The sequence below is a fragment of the Colletotrichum higginsianum genome, chromosome 3 (genome assembly GCF_001672515.1).
Source record: "Colletotrichum higginsianum IMI 349063 chromosome 3, whole genome shotgun sequence".
NCBI classification, from domain to species: Eukaryota; Fungi; Ascomycota; class Sordariomycetes; order Glomerellales; family Glomerellaceae; genus Colletotrichum; species Colletotrichum higginsianum.
Window position 1 is genome coordinate 3964023 of NC_030956.1, and position 13418 is coordinate 3977440.

The 13418-nt window shown below is 54.8% G+C and overlaps 5 protein-coding genes across 5 annotated transcripts; 2 read left to right on the forward strand and 3 right to left on the reverse strand.

The window, feature by feature from the left end:
- Positions 1–767: 767 nt before the first annotated feature.
- CH63R_04719 (uncharacterized protein) lies at positions 768–992 on the forward strand (the record flags this gene model as incomplete). The annotated part of the gene is made up of 1 exon (XM_018299694.1): positions 768–992. The coding sequence occupies one exon, from the start codon at positions 768–770 to the stop codon at positions 990–992; it is 225 nt and encodes a 74-aa protein (XP_018160940.1).
- Positions 993–3565: 2573 nt separating this feature from the next.
- CH63R_04720 (Cytochrome P450) lies at positions 3566–5720 on the reverse strand (the record flags this gene model as incomplete). Its single annotated transcript, XM_018299695.1, has 10 exons — positions 3566–3650; positions 3713–4006; positions 4087–4167; positions 4227–4393; positions 4457–4600; positions 4653–4768; positions 4834–4982; positions 5038–5226; positions 5300–5459; positions 5510–5720. 10 exons carry the CDS (start codon positions 5718–5720, stop codon positions 3566–3568), a joined length of 1596 nt encoding a protein of 531 aa, XP_018160941.1.
- A 2147-nt stretch (positions 5721–7867) lies between these two features.
- Positions 7868–8857, forward strand: CH63R_04721 (Ribokinase; the record flags this gene model as incomplete). The annotated part of the gene is made up of 1 exon (XM_018299696.1): positions 7868–8857. One exon carries the CDS (start codon positions 7868–7870, stop codon positions 8855–8857), a length of 990 nt encoding a protein of 329 aa, XP_018160942.1.
- A 1197-nt stretch (positions 8858–10054) lies between these two features.
- Positions 10055–11297, reverse strand: CH63R_04722 (uncharacterized protein; the record flags this gene model as incomplete). The annotated part of the gene is made up of 3 exons (XM_018299697.1): positions 10055–10158; positions 10209–10322; positions 10994–11297. 3 exons carry the CDS (start codon positions 11295–11297, stop codon positions 10055–10057), a joined length of 522 nt encoding a protein of 173 aa, XP_018160943.1.
- A 248-nt stretch (positions 11298–11545) lies between these two features.
- CH63R_04723 (Ubiquitin-conjugating enzyme) lies at positions 11546–12883 on the reverse strand (the record flags this gene model as incomplete). The annotated part of the gene is given in 4 exon segments (XM_018299698.1): positions 11546–11677; positions 11741–12640; positions 12646–12766; positions 12822–12883. Coding segments are annotated over 4 exon segments (1215 nt in total).
- Positions 12884–13418: the final 535 nt, after the last annotated feature.

Consider the following 13418-nt stretch of genomic DNA (forward strand, 5'->3'; position numbering starts at 1 on the left):
AGTTTTGCCAAGAAGTTCCCTTCCGAATGCTTGCTCTTCCCTCGTGGAAATCACCTGTAGGAGGACGCCAGCCCGGGACTCGGGAACTTCGGGGGGGGGGGGGGGGGGGCAGACAAGACGCGCGAGAATGGACCTGCGTACGGAGACCGGTAAGGAAAGAGGCGCTCCCGAGAAATTGAGCCTGGTCTGGGTGGACGATTCGCTTCCGTCAATGGGTCTTCTGGATCTTTCACCACTTACCACTTGAACCGAAAATGCCCCGTCGCAGAATTGGCAATATCGACTTGCTTCCAAGATCCGCCACCTTTGCTGGAGGTAGGCGCGTTGAAGGATGTCGTCACAACCAAAATGTCGTTTTATGCACAGTTGCAGAGAGGATTGGAAGTCGGTGAATCCGGTCCGGGCAGTCCAGCATTGGTGGATGTCCAAAGTACAGAATGGGATGGGGGGCCTGTTGACAAGCGCGAACAGAGCATGAGATTTTGGACGAATACCACGCACGGATTGGAAGTACCATAAAAGTGCAGTCGACGGCGACGGAGCGATCAGAGAATCCAGGCTTGCTCGCACGTTTGCTTGCGCCCTCCCAGCTCGTTGAGTTTAGCACAGATTGTGCAAGATGAGGGCCACGGCAGGCGTTGACGGTTAGGATTAGCGACGACAATTACTTTGGAAACTACGAGTCGCCGTTTTGCAAGCTCACGCCTTCCGAAACGGCTCGAGTCATCGCTATGTCTTCGAACGGTCAAAGGTCGTTCCTTGATATAATGATGCCAAACCCCGCCGAAGCCACCATCCGCATCAGTATCAGCACCAGCAGCCCGGCGGCAGCTACAGTTCGAGCAGACCGTTTCGCCACAAAGGCTAAGCAGACGGAAGGTCTGGAAGGTCTACCTGGACAAGGGGAAAAGGGTGTGGACGCATGGGGGGGCGGACGTGGAAAGAGCATGGATGAGGGGCGGAGATGGGGTGTGGGATGGCGGTTGAAGTGAGAGGAAGAGAAAAGAGCAGCTCATTTGGAACTTGCTCAGCCAAGCCTGCCCATGACACTGCTCTCTCTCAGCAGCTGTTATGGCTTGTTTTGACGAGTGCACAAAGCCTTTCTCTTCTTTTACTATTTTCAATCTCCTTCTTTCCCGCAATTTCGAGTTTCCCTTTATATACGCATCCCTAATAATTCCCAAGTGGGTCGTCAAGCACGGAACAAGATGGGGAAGGAAGCTCTTCAGCTGGGTGAGGGGTAGAGAGCGATCATCAAAACGTCACGGGAGGGGGGACGGAGGGCACCCGAGAGAGCACCAAGGCGGATGTGAAGTCGGCCGGACCCAGATCCAAAAGCCCTTGCCCCCAAAAGCGACCCGAGGGAGGACCGAGCTCTGAATTGGGTTTTTGACGCGTTGGAGGAATGAGTCTCGAAGCACTGCACGTCCACGTCTATGTCCATTACCCCCCTAGGGACCTTGCCTCACCTACTCTCACACTACCGAATGGGACCGGAATTACTGGGAAGTCAAGTCATCAGGGAAGGGGAGGCCCGCCTGGCGGTCGATCAACAAGTCCGCAGACGCCGGCCTTCACTTTTGGGAAAACTTTCCCCCCCTTCTTCCCCTATTAGTGCTTCCTCTGCCCTTTTCCCACCGCCATTACTCCGTAGCCCGTACCTACAAACGCAACCTGTTGCTGCACTACCCTTAGTCGCTGTCTTCCTTTGTTCGATTCGAAACTTGGCATTGTTCTGGAACCCTTCTCCCGTCCGAGCACCTCCAAAGAGATTGGGGCCCTCCCCCAACCTTGGACGGATGTGACTTCAGGCTTCGTCCCGTCACGCTCGCAGGGCATCGCCTTCGCTGGATGTGCCCTCGCGGCGCAGCTCGGGATCTGCGTCATGTCTCAAACATTTGGCAGGGTCCTGAGCTGTCAGAGTTTAGGCTGTTGCTACAGCTACAGAGGCAGCTGTTCTTGGCCCGGGAATTCCATCGAACTGATAAGAAGCCCGCCGGGGCCAGTGTCCGGGTCTCTTTTCGGAGTCGTCAGTTCGACGAACCCATTTATCCAATCCAGCTAACACTCAACTCGGGCGGCCACCGTTGATAGCCGTGAAGCCAAGCCGAGCCGGTCTGGGTTGAAAGAAATTTCGTTGTGTGAGCTGGATCACGTATCAAGTGACTTTCAATCGCAGAGTCTTCGCTGGTTTGTCGAGCCACTTTTGAGCCAACGCATAGTTGAGGCTTTTTACTTGGTCCTGACAGCACTCAGCCAATATTGCATGCTCCCCTATCCTTGGCCGACGTCGAGAGCTGCATCTAGGTAGGTCCCGATTCAGGATAGGGAAACGAGCGCCGAATCCCGTAGAGGAGGGCGGAAGGTCAGCCATGCTGCGCCTTTAAAACGGTGTCCCAAGTGGGGGAATCGGACAGCAGGTTTGATCCCAGTCTACCTCGTGGCTCATGAGTTTTGAAGAATTCTTCCAGACGGCGGCGTATCTGGCGCGTTTCTGGGCCTTGGGTGTTGCATGGCGCCTGGTGATACAGATCTTGCCTTTCATGAAAACTCTCCTCTCCCGTCCCATTTCCCTCGTCACGAGTCGCGACCCTGTAAAAAGGCGGCTCGGCCACCACCGTGCCATTGTGATTACCAATGTGTTGATGGCTTATGCAGTGCAAGCCTGAAGGTTTGGAGTGTTTCGACCGTTGGAGTGCTGCTAGCGCAGGGTTGTTACTGTTTCTTACATTTCTTTGGCATTGCGTCTTGCCCTCCCTCATGTGTCAATCCGTTTGCCGCGTTTTTCGTGCTGGCGACGGTTTGATGGAGATTGGCATGGCCGATGCAACGGCTTGACGCTGAGCGAAAAACGTACCCAGGAAGGGTTGCATGACTCTCTCTCTCTTTCCTTCTCCCTCTTTCTCTTGTTAGGCGCTTGTCGCATTCCATCCCTCCACCCCAAGAGCATGATCGACTGAGTTGGTAGTGCCCCGGCCGTCGCGTGCTTTAAATACAAGTTGACCGTGTCAGGTTGAGGCCAAGGGATTTCTTCTCTCGTGGTGAGTGCAGCTAGAATCGGACCAGTTCAAACGAGAATGCAGCTCTTGGTTGTAGGAGCCCTGACGTGGACCCGAGAAGGCTGCACAAGAACGACCAAAAGCGAAGGCGAGTGTCTCAACGTTGGAGCCAAGTTCCAGCAACTGAGAGCATTATTTGTTCAGCATTGTGCGCAGGCATAGTGCCAAGATGCTGTGCGCATTGTTGACATGGACAATGGTTCCTTGATCTTTTGAAATGCGACCTCGGCTCTATGCTACCATCAACGGGCGTTCAATTGAGCTCTTCCTGGCTTGGCTATGCAGCGAAGTTGTCGTCGATTCAGGTCCGGACTCTCAAGAGCCATTAGCTTACTCGGCCGCCCATAAGCTGCAAAGCGGTTGGTTCGTGTACCATCAATATCCAGGAGATCCGGGCCCCTCCTCGAAATCAAATGTGCACGGTTTCATCAATTTGGAAAACCAAAAGCTTAGTTAGTACTGCCAGCCCCATCAAGGCCGGGGCACCTCAATTTGCTGTTTTCCCTTCAAGGAAGAGACAGGGACTGGTTGAGTAACGCCTCGGCTTCCTTGCTGCGTGGAGTTATCGAGCAATCAAAGTGCTCCGGGTGGCTTTCATCTTGACGTTAGAAGAACGCATCACAGCCTTGATAAGTGTATGGAGCACAACTCACCAGGTTCCACCGTTGGTGAAGGCAATGTTGGGCTCAATGACTTGGCCATCTGCTCCGATTTTCTTGCGGATGTTGAGCGTAGCAAGCATTGTAGCGACAATAATCCAAACACTGTTATCGGCCAGAAACCGCCCAATACAGACTCGGCGCCCAAAGCCAAACTGCCCAAGTGGCAAGGGCTCACCATGGCCCCCAGACGATTGTGGCTGGTATCTGTCTGGGTTAAAAGACCTGGGGTCCTGGTATATCCTCTCATCCTGAGTCATGGCGCGTGAGTTGAAAAAGACAAGCGACCTGGGGAGAGCTGTTAGCAGTTTCTTCTAGAAGCATGCAGCTTTTCGGGCCGGCGAGGGTAGAGGGGGGACTGAACCTACCCTTTCGGGATGAACATGCCGTTATAGACGTCGTTCTCGAGAGACTTATGGGGAATGCCTAACGGTGCCAACGGCGACCACCTTGAGGCCTCTTTGTCAGAAACGAACCCGCGACGAATCGAGTCAACCGGAGGGCTTACCTGTAGACCTCCTGGACAATGTGGTCAACGTAATGAAGGGATGGTCTGTCTGAGAGATCAGGCAACCTGTCGTGTCCGACAACCCGGTCGATCAACGCCTGAGCCTTCTCCTGGATCTCGGGATTGAGCACCATGTTCAAGACGAAAACAACAATGGTGGCCCAAGTCTGTGGAAAGCCGGGTCAGCAATGCCTTACTCGTCGGGGAATCATCATTGAGGACCGAGTTACCGTGTCTGCCCCTGCGATGAAGATAGCGCCTGCCGCCCCCTTGATGTCGTCAAGTGACCATTCGTTGTCGATGCCCTTCTTGGCGTTGGATGTGTACCTTTCCAACAACGTGTGCGCGAAGGATGGGCTGTCCTTGCCACGAGCCTTGTAAAATTAGTGTTGCGGGCGTCGACCATGACAAGGACCATGGACTTACCAGTTCGTCTTGTGCAACTGCGAACGGTGTATCATGCAGCTTCTGTATGGCCCATCCCCATTCTCGCGCAAATTTCAGCGACCCGTCTCGAATCAGCCAGTTAGGCAAATGACGAGCTGTTATGCCGGCCAACGTTACTCAATATACGGTCCGCCAGGGACGTTTGGCATGCGCTACTTACCGGGGGGGAAGATGTCGACGATGCTGTTAGCGGGAATCCCACCGTTTCCAGTCGCATACATAGCATCTTCGGCAATCTTGACGTAGGGGTCACTGTCATCCTGCACATCGATGCCGTAGCTCACTTTGAGAACAACGGCAACGGCAAATCTGGAAGTGTTAGGCAAAGGACGGTTAGTTCCGGGTGGGTTCAGAATCGCGTCACCTTTTCATGGACATTTCCCACTTCTCGGGGTTGTAGATGATATTGCGGACGGACTTACGGGCCTCTGTAACCTGCAGAGGGTACCACTGACGGACGTTGGTATTACTGAAAGAGGTCTGCAGCAGCTTTCGGTGCATCTGCCAGCGGGGGCCGAAGGGGAGAAAGGTCAGCGTCTTGCCCCAACCCATGCTGCGGAGGTGTAAGGTACGTTAGCATATCGGCCCGACACTTTGGCAAGACAGGAGGGGTAAAAACAACATACACCTCGAAGAGGGTGAATCTGGGTCTGTCGCAGTAGTTGGCTCCCCTCCGGTCGAGGAGATCCTTGGCGGCCTCAACACTGTTGAGCACGATCATGGACTGACCAAGGGACTTGACGTGAATGACATCCGACTCTAGGAATTCATCAGCCAAGCGAAGGTCTGCCCGACGTGCACAGAGGGGTAGGGGAGTCAGCGGGGGCTGGACTCACTGTATACCCTGGCCCATTTCGCGTATGCTTCAGCAGTCTGTTCTTTGGGTATAACGCGGAGGTGGCCAAGGAGAAATTCTCCTGGGGGACCCGGTGGCAGAGGCGGATGTGACCGAGAGGATCGCGGCTTAACGAAAAGAAGAAGGAATACAATGGCAAGACAAATCAGTGTTGTCGTCCAGGCCGAGTTACTGCGGTCGGAGTCTGCCATGTCGAAGTCAGGCGAGCAAGTGGATGACTATTCACGAGCGCAGGGCTAGACGAACAACAAGAAGAGTTTGGTAGGGAAGCGAATTTGGGCAACAATGAACAAAGAAGGCTCTGCAGAAGTGTAGAGTCCTGGAGTGAAGAAGGCAAGCCCACAACGCAGGTAAGAAAGAGAGAGATTGTAACAAATGGGTAATGAAGGGCTTGACGCTAGAGAGACGAGAGGCTGGTAGGACATCCGGCTGCTTGGCCTTCTGGTGGACGAGAAGAAGGCACTCAAGGAGAAGGGCAAGTAGATATCCGTTTAGCTCTAGTACATGGGCCTCCCCGAGACGGCCCGGCGATGCATGACAGCGTCGTGTGTTGGTCAACGTGAGGTAACAATGTCTACCGACCTAGTAAGGTAGTTAGGTAGGTAGCTGAGTAAGGTAAGGTAGGTAGGCAAAGTAGGTAGGTAGGCAGACAAAGACCAGAGCAGGCGTACCGTTACTAGAAAGGGCTGTTGCGGTGGGCAGGCGAGGTACATCGAGTCACTGTCACTGCCACTGCCAACTGCAGTGTCCTCCGAGAACCCATCTTCTTTCCTTTCGCCTCCTTGTTCATTGTTGTTTTTGCGTTCAATTCCGCTTGATGGAATCTTTCACCAAGTCATTCATCCCAACTTGGTCCCACGATCTATACTCGACAGCCATCCAACGCAATCACCCCCCCACACACACGCACACACGCACATGCATACAGTGAACGACGGAGAGAGAGTGTGTGTGTGAGAGATGGGGCACCAACGCAGCGTTATGCACCCTCAAAGTCTAATCCGGTACCATGCCGTCCATCTCCACGTGTCGCCGAAGAAATGGAAACAAACGGTCAGTCCTGGCCGACCGGCGCCCGAACCGGATGTTATTAACGAGCGCCTCCATCTTTCTTATTGATGCAATCGGAACCCCGGCAACACTATGTCTTGCTCGTCGAGGTGTCGCAGTTCCATGGAGGGTGTATCGAGAGATATAGGCGGCACAGGCCCTCGATGGCGATCCAGCATCCATTTGAATAAAAGATCAGAGGATCCCGTCTCGGCGGGTGGTCGGGCAAGTTTTTTTGCTGCCTTGGAAACCCAAGGTAGGTAGGTATATACCTAGGTACCTACGTAGAAAGGTAGGCTGAGTGTAGGAGGCCCAGACACGTCCCACTGCAACGCCCGATCGGATGCGCTTGCACTAAGCTAACTTTCCCTCTTTAAAAGGTGGCTCCGTCCGTATCCGTACTACTTCGGCTCGGCTCTTCACGTTTGATCCGTGATCAGGGAAAGGGCATACATGCCTAGGCTCCGAAGTATCCGTACGGAAATAGGTATTAGTGAGCGAGATTGGATATGAAAAGAGCCTCAATTGGCTACATCTAGCGTATTTCATCTCGCTGAGATCGATCTTGCCCTGGCCAGATGCGAGGCGCCAACCATGCCCGCCGGCTCATCAGCCAGATCGGTTTTTATTCTCTACCTGCTTAGGTACACATGTACAACAACATCAGATTGGCGAAAAAAATCAGAAACGACAAACAACAAAACCTAGCAAGTGTGTGCTCCACTTTCCTCCAGCACCATCAACTGTCTGAAGAAAGAAAGAAAGAATAGAAGAAAACAAAATAACAAGGGAAAAACCCCCGTGCAAATCCCGCGAAGAATTGCAAGAAGACGCAAAGGCTTTTCCCATCTCTCTCAGCCCATAGGGCAAGACCCCCAGGGTGTCCCACTCGGTCCCCTGCCCGTCCCCCTCGTCGTCCCACCAGCTCACAGCTCCCAGTCGCGAACCTGGCAGCTCATCAGCTCGCGCGCGCCCCGCACAATACATCATCATCCCACCTTCTGCCCAGCGGGGTCTCACCGTCCGTCGGATGGAAAACTTCGATGCATTTGCCCCTCACCACCCTGATCTTGAACCACCGTTATCTCGACTCACCATCCGAGCTGCCATCTTCCGCTCGGCAGCCATCCTTTCTTTGCTTGGTTCGCGAACCGATGACGATCACTCGAAACCAACTGATATAATCTCCTAGGGCGACCGACCTCTGGGTCTTGTCTCCTCACGACTCACGACTGACGACACCCCATAGGACAACCTCGTCCGTTCACGTACAGCATCACACCCAACAATGGCACCCTCCAAGACCCCCCAGATCACCGTTCTCGGCTCCCTGAACATCGATCTGACGTCCTATGTCCCCCACCACCCCCTGCCGGGCGAGACCCTCACCTCCAACTCCGTCGTCATCTCTCCGGGAGGTAAGGGTGCGAACCAGGCCGTCGCCTGTGCCAAGCTCTCGCGCTCTCGCGATGCCCCCAACGACACTGCCGCCGAGTCCGCTTCCGTTTCCATGATCGGCGCTGTCGGTAGCGATTCGTACGGCGACCTTCTCCTGAAGAATCTCGGCGAGCACGGCGTCCGCACCGACCGTATCGCCGTTGGCGACAACCTCAAGACCGGCATGGCCATCATCGTTGTAGACGAGCCTACCGGCCAAAACCGCATCATCCTCGCGCCCGAAGCCAACCACGCCGTTACCCCGGACAAGTTCGGTGCCCTCCCTGAAACCCTCGATCCCAAGCCCGACCTGCTGGTGATGCAGCTTGAGGTGCCCCTCGAGACCGTCCTCGCCGCCCTGCGCTCCGCAAAGGCTGCCGCAGTCCCCGTCCTCCTCAACCCGGCCCCCGCCCAGCGTCTCCCCGACGAGGCATATGACGGACTGGCCCACCTCGTTGTCAACGAGACCGAGGCCGCCATCCTCTCCGGCTGCGACGAGTCCGAGCTCGATACCTCCGATGGCCTTAAGCGCGTCGGCGAGTGGTTCATGGCCAAGAAGGTCCGCAACGTCATCATCACCCTCGGCGGCCGCGGCGTCTACTACACCAACCAGGACGGTGCGGCCGAGCTTATCTCTGCACAGAAGGTCAAGGTCGTCGACACCACTGCCGCCGGCGACACCTTTGTCGGCTCCTACTGCGTTGCCGCCGTCAACGCCCAGGCCAAGGGCGAGGCCTTTGACATCTCCGTGGCCATTATAAACGCCAACCGCGCCGCCGCCAAGACGGTCGAACGCAAGGGCGCGCAAACTTCCATTCCTTGGAGGGATGAGCTGCAGTAGGGGGGCCTGCCTAGCGTCGGAAAACGAAAAGAATAAAACTAAAACAAAAGGTAAACAACCGTAGACATGCTTAAAAACAAGGAGGTTACAAGGAAGAGAGGAAGAAGAAGAAAAAAAAGTTGAAACAACGCATCATTTTTGCTGTAACTCGATTGACCCCAGAAGCGCGGTCCTTGGAAACCGGTGACCGGCTCGAGGGACAAAACGCAAAGACTACGACTAACTCTCTGACTCTGGTCGTGATGCCAAGAGCCAAGGTACAGGCTGTCAAATCTCATGAAAACCAACCCGTCCAACTCCAGCGATTAGATGACCTTTGCCCCTGCTCGCGGAGTGAACCTCCATTCATTACCCTTCTCTCCACTGCGAGACCATCACTACTTGTACCAGACGCCGAAAACCCCTGACCTCTCAGAATCCCTGGGCCCATCGATCGCGGACTTCTCAGCATACCCAAGTGGTTCGGAGGTGGTTCGTTCCCAGTCTCGGCCCCGGTCGTAAATTCATCGGGGCACGTTGCAGTTGACGGCCTCCGCTCCTCTTGTATCGCGCGGGTCGTCCGCCAATCCGCGGCCGAAGTCCTCCGGAGCTGGGACCACCCGCCATGCAAAGGCTCTGCTGGTCGAACTGTCACGTATTTTCCAAGACTGGCCTCCCTTCTGGGCACAATCGGACGCGCTCGCATGGCCTCCGGCCTGTCTTCCACTGACAATTTCATTCTGGACCTGGACTTGACCAGCTTATGCGGCACCGATAATTGGGCATTGATGCGGCGCATGGCGTTTCGCGCTTTTTCTGGCTCCCAACAGTCATGGACGATGCTCAGTACGGGATTGATGCTTGGCGTAGGACGTGGAGACCACGGCGATCGGTGGTTGCGATATTTGATTACGGCTGTGGCAGAGGTCTCCAGCTTTGTCTCCATTTCGACAACGCCGTCAATAGCATGGGACCCGCGTTGAGAGGGGAATACAGAGTGTCTGTATCTGACGACGACCCGAAAATATTCTAGGCGAGAGTCTCCCAGCTGATATTCAAGATCTTCAATCAGATCATCCGATCGTTCTCGAACGTGACCTGCTTGGTGTGCAAGGCGAGGCTGCTCTAAATGGACATGCGCAAGCAGGAGTACTCTTTCACCATTACCCAGAGTCCTATAGACACGTTAGAGATTACCGGTCCCACCGAAGTAAAAGCTTACGTCTGTGTCGGGTTGTCCTGGATAATATCAAGTACGTAGTTACTCCCTGTAGGAATGATCTGAATACCCATGCTATGTATACACCCGTACTTGAAAGGATCTATGCGGGAGTCAGTATTGTACAAGAGATGAGCGAGTACTTGGACATACCCTCAGCATGCTGGTATCTGTCTTTGTCGGCTGCTGATTCATAATCACTATCATATATCCCGGGGCTAGGTGCTTCCTTCTGAGGTCGGCACACTTGTCCCGAGACCGTGATGGCTGTCCAAATGGACGTTGTGCTGCCATCAACGACTTTGAACTCTGGAGTGACAGCAATTCGAGGCAGGAGGGTCAACGGATCGTAAGTCGCACATCGTTCAGTAGCTGGGCCAAAGGAGGGGGGGGGACTACGGTATGAGTGATAAGGTGACACCTCAAAGCCATCGTAGGACAATCCGGGGTTGGCATGCGTACTGATTCTTTCGGAACGGTGGTGTTCTGTACTGAATCAGCAAATCTTCCCATAATGTCATGGTAAAAAGCCCGACTTAAAAAACTCACGGTGTGCTTGTGAAATACTCCCAGGAAAGGCTGGCTGCTAAGCAGCCTTGGTTAGCTCGAGCGCCCGCCTAGGCCTCAAACCCCCTCTCTTCTTCACCACCACGAGGGGCTCGTCAGGCGGCTCCGGCGCACTTTCTAGACTCTCGTTCGTCTCAGCGCTCGTCCTTCGCCGGTTCCTCGTTTCTCCTCTATCGAACCCTCCATAGCCACTCCCGAGTCTCTTGAGAACTCTAAGCGGCTGTGGGATTTCTGCAGGTCGCTCCGGTTCCGCCTCGTGGGCGAAAAACTCCATGTCAGTCGGCTCGCTCTCGATGGATGCCATGTCTCCGGCGGTTGCTGGATTTGTATAGTTGCAGATGTTGGGCCTCCTGTGGGTAGAGCCTGCTCACAAGTGCAGTACTGAAGCGATGGTGTCGGCGTCGGCGTGTCTCTGTACGTTCGTAGGCTTTCTAGGTCTTGCCACGAGTCTGCGTAGCTCTGGGCGCGGGTGGCGAGGCTTTTGGCGGCGGTGCTGTCGGCTGACCTGACGCGTCGGAGGCCGAAACAACGTCGTTGGGGCCTGGACTTAACAGCACCGGCTGCGTCTCTGAAGTCACGGCACACGAAGCGTGATAGAAGAACTCCGGCGATGAGCGGGGGCACGACGGTTGCGAGGACGATGAGGACTACAAACACGGGCGGCGAGAGGCCCATAATGGAAAAAGGATAACGTGAAAGTGTTTGTATGCTTCTTGGAGATGGGCACTTCCAAAGATAATTGTCATGCGGGACCTTTTGGTAAAGATTATTGTAGTGGCTACGTAGAAGAGGCTGGAGGAAGAGGACATGGCTATCTAAGGTAGGTATGGGCCAGCAACAGCAGAAGAAATGGAACATGAAGGGAAGGATGTGTTACAAGGCTGTATAAGGAAGTCGCTATCATGAAGGGCAAGAGAAGGTCATCATTCCGTCGCAGGCACGCTCTGTATGCTACTACGTTTTTCAGGGGTCGCAGCGCCGCTTTTCCCCAATGTGCGCAGCAAGTTACCTACGGTGAGTTTCACATCACTCTCCTCCATCGGAAGAAAGTTGATCTACAGCGCAATTAGCATGATTATCTTTCTTCTTCAAAGAGGATCACATCTAAGATCACTCACGAGGTCATCGCCGCCTACCGACGCCGCTCCGTAAAGAACCGCCTCCGAAAGAGAGGCTGTGATGCCCTTCTGCACTCGGTCTTCCCACACGCCTTCCCAGTTCCAGTCCCCGGGCTTCCTAGGAACCGCAGCGACAGAACTCCCGATGCTGATAGGCTTCCTCGCAATGGCGAACTCACTGCTGGCCGATTTCGTCTCTGGCGCAGGAGGAGCAGGAGGGTTCTCCTCATTTTTCTCCTCCTGGTCCTTTTTTCCCTCGGCACTGTCCCCAGGCCCCGTTTCCTCGTCTTCTCTCTCTTGAGGAACGGGGTCACCGGTAAACACCTTGCCTGCCTGCCGCTGACGCGTCCTCCACGCATGCCAAGCACCAGGATTCCCTGCCGCCTCAAGTGGCACCGAGTCCAGCACGCTCTCGTCGTCGAACGTGCTCCGGATGTACCGCAAGACCTCGTACGTTGAAACGTCCCGCCTCGACGTGTCAAGATACCCCGGCCGGCCACCCAATGGCGTGGCCTTTGAGCTCGGCGTCGTCGCGGTGCTGGACGCGCCGTGCTTGGCGGGCGTTGCGGGCGGTTGTTGCTGGCCGCTGATCTGTCTGCTTCCCACATTGCTCCGGCTGCCCCTCCCAAACCATGCCGGGAATCCGTGTCGCAAGCTGAAGCCGCCGGGTGGAAGTCTCTCGGCGTCGGTGGCGCTGACGGTGCCGTTGTCCTGGATGTCGGTGGTGTACATGTACGTCGTCAATGGTGTTATCAAGGGATGGAACATGTCTGTTGAGAAGGTAACGAGTGGCGGCAGGCGTGGGTAAGTATCCGGAAATGATATTTGAAATCTGAGGATAGCCGTGGCATAAGGTCCTGTATGCATCTCAGTCTTGCCGTTTCCGCGCATGTCACCCGTCTGACCATGGCAATGTCCCAGGATTCCATACCATGCCTCACGAACATGACTCCTGACCACAGCATCGGGTCCCCGGGGGTTAGGCTCACAAAGACACCTTCGGGACAAGCCTGTTTCAGGCCGGCACTAGTACCAGAGGTTAGCGATCACATGTTGACTCTAAGTTGAGAAGATATCTCACAATTCGGCAAGGAGGTGCTGCCGTCTCAGTGACGGCATGCTGCCCATTCGCAGACTCGTCATTTTGGATGCTGATGAAACTCAAATAAAGAAATTTTTGGTGAGATGGAACGCGCCCTTGATCAAGTGAAGTGAGTTGAGACGTGTTACGCAGGGCAATCGTTCATGCGTCGTGAGGCAAGACGGTCAAAAAGGGCGGTAAGGAATTCTGCCGGAACAATCTCTCATCTCGATAACACTATACAGTCTATCTTATCGGTAACGAAGTTTAAATTACCCCACCATCTGCCCAGTACCTACGGTAGGTACGTCACGACTACATAGGTACTTGTGTACTACCTTGGCGCTTACCCCGCCAAAAAATTGTTGCCGTCTCGGACATCTCGGTCGGCCAACTTCTCTCTCGCGGCGGGCGGCTCGGTCGGGGGACAACGAGGAAACAAAGGGGGACTGAAGGAGCCCAGCAGTTGGCATGCCGTTGGCAACGTGTTTCATGCTGTGCACACCAGAGTGATTCGCGAAAGAGGTTCCGGCCTCGAACCACGCAGATGTTGGCATCATGATCTATTCACACCCGAGAGGCGATGTGCCTCATGCA